The following is an 8,993-nucleotide window of genomic DNA, read 5'->3' as shown; positions in this document are numbered from 1 at the left end:
CTGTTTAGAAATCTTCACTGTCTCTTTACAGTCTACAAAATTGTTTCAATTTCTCAGTCTGATATTACTAAAGAGTCTCCCCCACCCAGAAATTGCCATCATTTATCTTTCCTGCCTTATTTACTCCATTCTCCCCTCTCGATGCTCTGTCCTCCAACCAACTTACTACACACATTGTTCTCCAAGTCCCCTGTGTACTAACAGCCTCTTTGCACCATGCAAGTTCCTCTACTTAAAATGCTTCCTGTTCTCCCATCTCTGCATGTTAAAATTCTACCAATCCTTCAAAATCCTTTCTCCTTCGTGTAACTTCCCTTTTACTCCCAACCCAACTGAATGTGTCTCTTCCATGAATTGCATGACATTTTAGTTTAGGTTTGTAACATGAAGTCCTACATTCAAATCACAATTGTCACTTATCAGCTTTGTGACCCTAAACATGATTCTTATCCTCTCTAGTCCTCAATTATCTCATCAGTAAAATAGGATACATAGGGTTGCTCATGTTTTAATTTATTCAAAATATGTACATGCTTTAATTTATTCACCAAGCAAAGCTTTTTCACTCTTGTGGTATGTATATATAAGTGGGGAACAGATAATAAATAGATAGATAAAAACAAGAATTGCAGATTATGTAGATAGTGTTGTGAATAAATGAAACAGGGCAATGGGACAGAGTAACAGGGAAAGGAGAATTACTTTGGGTGGAGAGGCCAATGAGCCTTCTCTAAAAAGTAACATTTAAGCTCTGATTTGAAGGATGAGAAGAAGCCAGTGGTTCAGACAGAAAAGAAAGTGCAAAAGTTCCTTAGAAAAAGGTGAGAAAAAACTAGATTATTCTAAGAAATTATAGAAGCTAGTGGCACTGGAGTTTGGCAAATGAGGGGGTATGAAATGTGGTTGGAGAAATAGACATGACAGATCTTAGAAAACTTCAAAAAATATGAGGCTTGTATTTTGTTTTAAGCACAACAAAAAGCTCTTGAAGGGTTTAAAGTATCAGAATTTGATGATCAATTTATGTTCCAGGAAGACGATTACAATTGCCCTGAATAAAACAAATTGTAGGCAGTAAAAGTGGTAATAGGAAGACATTTTGGGAGCCTGGAGTTGGATCAAATTACACAATGTATAAAACATGGTTAATACATAGCAAATGTTCAGTAAACTGTAACAGTACATTGTTATTTCTCTTGAACTATAGAATATTCTGTGGTAAATACGTATTAGTTTTGTCTTTGTTGTTCATCTCTAGATCTCCTCAGTCTCTGACACAGAGCTCCATAAACATTGTTAAATTGAACCCAATTATTTATTAATATATGAATGTAGGAATGTAGTTCCTACTGAATCCCCAGCACAGTGACTGGCACATTGTAAATACTTGGTAAATAACCTCATGCAAGAAAAGGAGAGGTGAAAGAGAGAACTGTGTTTCATCTTTGGATCTTCATTTTATACTTAAATGCATGGGAAAAGTGTGATAGAGATGCTACAAATGCCATAAATGTGTAAAAACATTTTCGTATCTTTCCGTTTGGTTTCAATGCATGTCAGAGAATATTTCCCATATATTGCAATATGTGTATTAGTCACTCTTTGCTTCAAAACATGCAAAATTGAAATAAGGGTGGTCAATTTGTTCCCTGATACCAACTTTCAAGGGATTTCTACATTAAACCCTCTTCTGCAAATCTGCACACACACCTCCACTCCATGCCAAAGAAAGCCACTGATAATCTGTTATTTTTCACCTCTTGGCCTGGACTCAAGGTCTCAAAATGGTGCTCCAAGATGCCACCACCAATTAAAACTGTCAAAGAAAGTGAAATATAGTTGTCATCCTGGGCTAAGTTCTCTTTATCCTCTTTTACAGGCATCTAGTTTCAAAACTTTGAGTTTCAAACTGGCGTTTAGGAAAAGGATTCAAGCTACAAATTGAACTTAATAAATATAATTTTAATATATTCTTTGAGCGTCACCAATATGCTTAGTTCTGTGCCAGTTATTATCAGAAGTAAATGAAAGTTGCATAACAAGGCCGCATGCTTAGAACTTTCTGTGTTTTTTCTTTATAAGCATACTGAGGGTTTACTAATTTGTAATCACTGACTTTTTAAAATGTTGAAGTGGATTCTTAATGCATCTAGCTTTAAGTGCAAGAGACTTCATAAACTGAAGCCTTGTCTGTCAGAAGGTAGTCCAGTCAAAGAAACCAGAACACTATTTAATGTCATATACTGTGATTATACCTTTGGTATCTGTTTGACCTGAGTTTCCCAGGTTAAGATATTATTTTCATTTAGTCTAGATGATTTTCCAAAGCCTGGTCCCACCAAATTCATTTAAATAAATACTCCCTGCATCTGGGAGTTTAAAAAAATTTTCATGTTTAACTTCCCCCAAGAATTGTTGATTGAAAATTCTTTATTTTAAAATAGAGGCTATCTCTTCTATTTTGCATAACTTGTGTTTATTCTCTCTCTAATTTTTTTCTGATTTCCCATTTGTCTATGTGATCTAGGAATGCCTGTTGGTAACTGTGCTCTGAATTATGTTTGCAGGTCATTGGAGAGCTATGCCCCCACCTCGATGGATCTGAAGTAGTGCTGCTGACTGATGGGGAGGACCACACTGCAAGTTCTTGTATTGATGAAGTGAAACAAAGTGGGGCCATTGTTCATTTTATTGCTTTGGGAACAGCTGCTGATGAAGCAGTAATAGAGATGAGCAAGATAACAGGTAAAACATGTTCCATTTATTCCAGGCCTTCAATAGCAATGCATACATGTAAAGGCTGACAGTTCAACAACTTCTCTTGAGTTTCTGCCCTGAAGGTACTGAAGCTGGGGACCAGACCCAATCTCTGTTCTCGTGGCACTGGAAGTCCAGTTGGCTGGAGAGACAAATAAAACTGTTAATGAAATAACATAATCAGATAACATTCCTTCATAACAGGAGGAATATAGAAAAATAAAGTTCTGTGTGAGCAGAGGAAGCCATTAGCTTTACTACAGTTGTATAGAGCCAGGGAAAGGAAGCATGAGAAACTAGCTGAATTCTGAGCTGGGCTTTGAACAAGGTGTTGAATTTCCCTGGGAAGAAAAAGGGGCTAAGAAAAGATGATCAAGTCGTGAGCAAAAAACATCATGTTGGGGTGACAGTGCAAGGCACATGGAGGGAATGGTGAAAACTCCGTGAGACCAGAGCATAAGCTGTGGGGTGGGTGTATGTGATTAACAGAAACTCAGGCTGAAAAGATCTAAATAACAAAGTTTTTATATAAACATTAAACTATGGTAGCTGTTATTTCAGACACACAGACGTGATGAAAACGGGTTACGTGTTTCCAATACCTTCTTAAACTTAGTAGAGAATATACAATTTATGACATGAGTATAAATTCTGTTGAATTGGCTTCTAATGGTACTAAATATATGCTTGCTTTTTAATGCTTAGTTATGCAAAATCATATCATTTCAAAGTCCTTTCATGGCCATTGTAAAATTTATTTCTGTTCCAAGTAGCTCCTTAAAAGTAGTACTTTCTTGGATTTATCACTCTTGCTTTCCATTTTTCTATCTGCTCATTGCCAATTATTGTGAGGATACCTAAATATAGCAGCTCTTTCATCTTTCTAATTTTCTGATTTTGGTCTATGCTGGCTGAAATATCTGAAAGTCAACTTTGTTAGAACTAAAATAAAAGATTAACAATCTTTTAACAAAAGATTTCACAAACCTACACTGGCTGAAATATCTGAAAGTCAATTTTGTTAGAAATAAAAGATTCTCTAAAAGGGCTGTGTAAAGTTTGTGAGCTTTAATACATGGAATTGTAACATCTTTCATATTCTATAATTATCATGCATTTTAGCTAGCTAAGATTTTGATAATGAGGTATTATGGTAGCTTTCATTCCCTAGTTATGACATTTTAAAATGAGCATTTCAGAATTAATCTGTACAACTATGTGCTTTTGGTCTATTTTAATAACACATACTGAAACCATGATTTTGTTTTAACTGTTACCTTAATAATCACTAAAATATACATATTTATTTTCTAGAAAGCAGTCTAATTAATGCATTTACATTTTAGGAGGATGCCATTTTTATGCTTCAGATAAAGCCCAGAACAATGGCCTCATTGATGCTTTTGGGGCCCTTACATCAGGAAATACTGAACTCTCCCAGAAGTCCCTTCAGGTCAGAGTTCTCTTTCCTTGGGTTTTCATGTTCACCTTTGCCATAACAAAGAAAAAAAAAATTTGGTGGTTATAAGTTTTGAGTTCCATATTTTTCTCAAAGTAATTTTTAATTAAAATCTCAACTTTAATCTTAAATAGAAATTACCCTTTAGCTATAGCCAAATTAATTGGTGAAATAAAAGTAAAATAAATGGTGAAGTAGCAGACATACTGTTTCTTTTCCTATTGCCACAGGTCCGGTTAAGAAATGACATTACAATGTAATAATGTCAAATATTTCACCAAAAATGGACCTTTTCCAAAATAAAGCACCCATTTTTCAATGAATGCGTTTTAAAAGCTTATGCTTGAAGCTTTCTCCATACTGAACTTCTGTGAAATAGATTTAGACACATGAACTCAAGAACCTGGTTGGGAAATGGAAGGAGTGTATCTTGGAAATAAATTAAGCAGGAGAAAGAAGGCGTGAATAATCATTGTCTAGCTACAAACATAGGGCTTCTGTCACCTCTTAAACCACTTTTTTCAGTGGCTTTTTTATTCACCTTTCTTCTGAACTGAACACTTTTGCTCATCTGGGTCTTAATAGCACCACCATTTTCTGTTACTTAGATTCAAAAACTGTGAGTAAACTTTGATTCTTCTTTCTTCACGTCCCATGTGAACATAGCCAGTTTCTCTCAAAATACATTTTACAAAAATGTTTGTCTTCATTCCTACATGTCTATGTCATGTCACTTTATATCAAGATTTCTGTCTTGTATTTTCCAGCTCATCAACTCACTGCCTATATTAAAACTTGCCATGATCCCTAAACAAACCTATTTTCCTCTACTTCTCAACAATGAAAGGAACGGAAGTTATAGGATGTGAGCTTAGAGTATGTGCAGATTGGTTTGCACATCTGGTCTACAGATATATCCTGCAAACAAGATAAAAATTGGTGTGAGATATAGCCTGCTACTGTGTAGAGAATAAGCTAAAGGATAATAAAGGTCATTTCTGAGGTTGCCATCATTGTTGACTGAGAAAATGATGATTATAGTGACTGAAATTGACAAGGAGAGAAAACTGATTCTGAAGATACTATTTTGTGTTCTGTTTATTTTAAATGGATGGTAGGAACACCAAGAAACCCGCTATACAACATAGCAACTGTAGTCAACAACAATGTATTGTATATTTGAAAAACACTAAGTGGATTTTATGCATTCTCACCACAAAAAAAAAAAAAGAGTATGTGAGGTAATGCATATGTTAATCCACTTGATTTAGCCATTCCACAATATATGCATATTTCTTTGTCACTTTAAAAAATAAGTAACTAAACAAAAATGGTTGACTCTCCTGGACTAAGAGCTATCAACAAAAAGTTGAAAAGCTTTCTTTAAAGCTCCTCTCAAAAAAAGGTTCTATCTTCAATTTCCTCTCTTCTCAGGATTCCAACCTTTATGTATCAGTTTGCACTCTGTTGAATATATTTACTGTCCAGTGCTACTCCCTCTATCTGTGTGAAAAATTATTTCAAAATTCCATATCAGGATAATATCCATGAATGCTTGCCAAGACAACCGGGAAAAAAACAGTAAGGTCATATTCATGACTGTAAAACCCATGCTTCTGCTCTAAGTCTCTTACTTCCTCACTTTTTAATTGATAACTGTCATATCATCACCAGCTTGCAGAGAGATCACAAGTCTAAGGTGGTTTGCCATTTATAAGCTTGTTTTCAGGCCAGAAATTTAAAACCATCTTTAAAAAGAATAAAATTGCTATCTTTTCAATTAATTTTGAAATCTATTTAAACAGCTTGAAAGTAAGGGATTAACACTGAACAGTAATCCCTGGATGAACGACACTGTCATAATTGACAGTACAGTGGGAAAGGACACATTCTTTCTCATCACATGGAACAGTCTGCCTCCTAGTATTTCTCTCTGGGATCCCAATGGAACAATCATGGAAAATTTCACAGTGGATGCAACTTCCAAAATGGCCTATCTCAGTATTCCAGGAACTGCAAAGGTAAGCAATCAGCTTTTAGACTTCCTGTCAACATTTTTAAAAAACTGAACATAAATTGTTTAATGTCATAAATGTGAGTACCAAAGGTTGTATCAACTTTAAAATTAAGATAAAATAGTACGTACTTTCTATGCCTGTGTCCTTAAAATTATGATGATAGGAAAAAGTAAAAAAGAACTTACGTATCAAGAAGAAGGAAGAAAAGGTAGTCAAGACAGTCTGAGAATTTTAAGAAGGAAATGTAGAAAGAGTCTATGCAAATTGGTGGGTAGAGAGCTACAGGGTCCTTCCTTTTTCACCCTACCAGAACTGATGAATCTGTGGACTCTAAGGTCAAAACCAAGGCAAACCTTCTAAAACTTATTTTTTCCAATTGAGATGTAGCAAAGTGTACACATCATGAATGATACCACTTGGCATGCTCTGTCTGAACTGTCTCAGCCCTTACCCGTTTATCCTCAACATCCTTAAAAACCTCTTTATTCTTACTCCCCATTATATAATGTATTTAGAATTACATAATGGAAATATAGAGAGTAGCTTGACTTTGGATACTTACTACATTTTGGTTGAAATTTTTAGGTGGGCACTTGGGCCTACAGTCTTCAAGCCAAAGCAAACCCAGAAACATTAACTATCACAGTAACTTCTCGAGCAGCAAATTCTTCTGTGCCTCCAATCACACTGAATGCTAAAATGAATAAGGACATAAACAGTTTCCCCAGCCCAATGATTGTTTACGCAGAAATTCTACAAGGGTTTGTACCTGTTCTTGGAGCCAATGTGACTGCTGTCATTGAATCACAGAGTGGACATACACAAGTTTTGGAGCTTTTGGATAATGGTGCAGGTAATTCACAGGTTTTTTATGAATAAGCCAATATTTTCCTAATTCAGCATGTTGTGAGTCCCTGTGGCATTGTGGGGCAGTAAGACAGACAACAGAACTGATGCAGATTAAGGAGGAACAGCAGGACCAGCAGGAAATTTTATCTAGGTAAAACCTACAGAGTGCCTAGCAAATGTCTTGCATGTGGTAAACAATCAATGTTTTAGGGCTGAGCACAGTGGCTCAGGTATGTAATCCTAGCACTTTGGGAGGCCAAGGTGGGCAGATCACTTGCGGTCAGAAGTTCAAGACCAGTCTGGCAAACATGGTGAAACCTCTTTTCTACTAAAAGTATAAAAAATTTGCCAGGTGTGGTGACACACACTTGTAAACCCAGCTACTTGGGAGGCTGAGGCTGGAGGATCACTTGAACCTGTGAGGTGGAGGTTGCAGTGAACCAAGATCATAACACCGCATTCCAGTCTGGGCAACAGAGAGAGACTCTGTCTCAGTAACAACAAAAATACCCGATAAATAAATAAAAATAAAAACGTTTTTGCTTGTTGAATTTTTTTGTTTGTTTTTTGTTTTTTTGAGATGAGGTCTCACTCTGTCGCACAGGCTGGATGGAGTTCAGCAGCACCATTTCAGCTCACTGAAGCCTCTGCCTCCTAGGCTCCAGCAATCCTCCCATCTCAGCATCCCAAGTAGCTGGGATACAAGTGTGTGCCACCATGCTCAGCTAATCTTCAAATTTTTTTGTAAAGAAAAGGTCTACAAAAGAGAAAAAGTCTCACTATCTTGCCTCAGCTGGTCTCAAACTCCTAGGCTTAAGGTATCCTCCCACCCCAGCCTCCCAAAGTGCTGGGATTACAGAAGCGAGCCACCATGCCTGGCCATACATGTAATTTTTTGTCATCATTATTGTTTATCATCCAGGCAACCAATGTCTGTCACCAATTAGAAAGGTCTCATTCAGGAGGCTGAGGACAGCATCAAGAAAGTCTGGCTAGAGAGGATGAAGCACAAGCAAACTAGATGCGATTAAGTGATAGAACTTGGGTCTCTGGCAGGAAAATAAAGCAGGAGTAATCCTCAACAGCTGGAACACAGTATAAACATAGTCCTGAGAACTGGGACCCAGGGGCAGCTAGCACTGCCACAAGAGAGGAAGATTCATCACTGGGGCATCAGATACCAGGTCTGGCTGGTAGGAATCAAGATGCAGTGTTGGCCATTCTCTATCTCCATGGTCTGCACAGATGGGTGATACCTAAAGACCCTTTCTCTAGATTCTAGATTGTTCTAGGAACAGAAGCTTCTGTTAAGAGGTTAATAAGCAAGGAAATAACTATATTGATAGGCACTCGAATTAACAAAATTTTCCATCAGTATATTTTGCAATGTAACTTATTCAATCATTTTATAATCATATCTTCAACTACAGTTGCCCCTGAGAAAAACTGAGAAGGTGAAATTGTTCTTTTGTGTACCTCAATGTCTTCTTCAGATATATCAGTATTTCCACAACTATTCCTTGCCTCATTTTCCCCTTTCTGCAAATCTATACTACATTAAAACTTATATGCATCATGTTTCCCTTCTCAACATTTTGCTACATGACCATTCAGGTAATTGGGGAAATTTGCTAATTTGGAGTGCCTTTACTTGAGATGGTATTGGTGATTAACAATGACATAGAGCAGACATTCTTTAGTCTGCAAATGTCTTTAGTTTGCAGACAAACTTTAGTGTGCAAAGGAGTTATCTCGAGGGCTTGTAAGAACACAGAATGCTGGGACCTTTCTCTAGGAAATCTGGGAAATGTATATCTCTAAAAATCACCAAATTTAGTAATTTTAGTTGACTGTTGTGAGAATTAAATCCTGCACAAAGATAGGATTTTTCCTTAGTAGAGACCCTTTTG

General features: G+C 36.6%; 1 protein-coding gene and 1 long non-coding RNA gene across 3 annotated transcripts in view; one reads left to right on the top strand and one right to left on the bottom strand.

Annotated features, from left to right (window-relative positions):
• Positions 1-8,993, top strand: part of CLCA4 (chloride channel accessory 4) — a 34,098-nt gene that overhangs the window by 21,846 nt on the left and 3,259 nt on the right. For both annotated transcript variants that reach the window (XM_011956084.1, XM_011956085.1), the window contains 4 exons: positions 2,568-2,745; positions 4,104-4,210; positions 6,022-6,237; positions 6,820-7,087. In XM_011956084.1, the coding sequence (XP_011811474.1) occupies positions 2,568-2,745; positions 4,104-4,210; positions 6,022-6,237; positions 6,820-7,087 (769 nt within the window). The remainder of the gene's footprint in view (positions 1-2,567; positions 2,746-4,103; positions 4,211-6,021; positions 6,238-6,819; positions 7,088-8,993) is intronic.
• The window catches only part of LOC105521776, a 75,309-nt gene continuing 68,987 nt past the window's right edge, over positions 2,672-8,993 (bottom strand). The window contains exon 3 of the long non-coding RNA XR_001003325.1: positions 2,672-2,899. This is a non-coding gene — a long non-coding RNA (uncharacterized LOC105521776). The remainder of the gene's footprint in view (positions 2,900-8,993) is intronic.

This window comes from Colobus angolensis, unplaced genomic scaffold (genome assembly GCF_000951035.1).
Source record: "Colobus angolensis palliatus isolate OR3802 unplaced genomic scaffold, Cang.pa_1.0 Scaffold41, whole genome shotgun sequence".
In the NCBI taxonomy this organism is placed as follows: Eukaryota; Metazoa; Chordata; class Mammalia; order Primates; family Cercopithecidae; genus Colobus; species Colobus angolensis.
The sequence above is the reverse complement of the archived record's forward strand: the minus strand, read 5'-3'. Positions and strand labels throughout refer to the sequence as shown.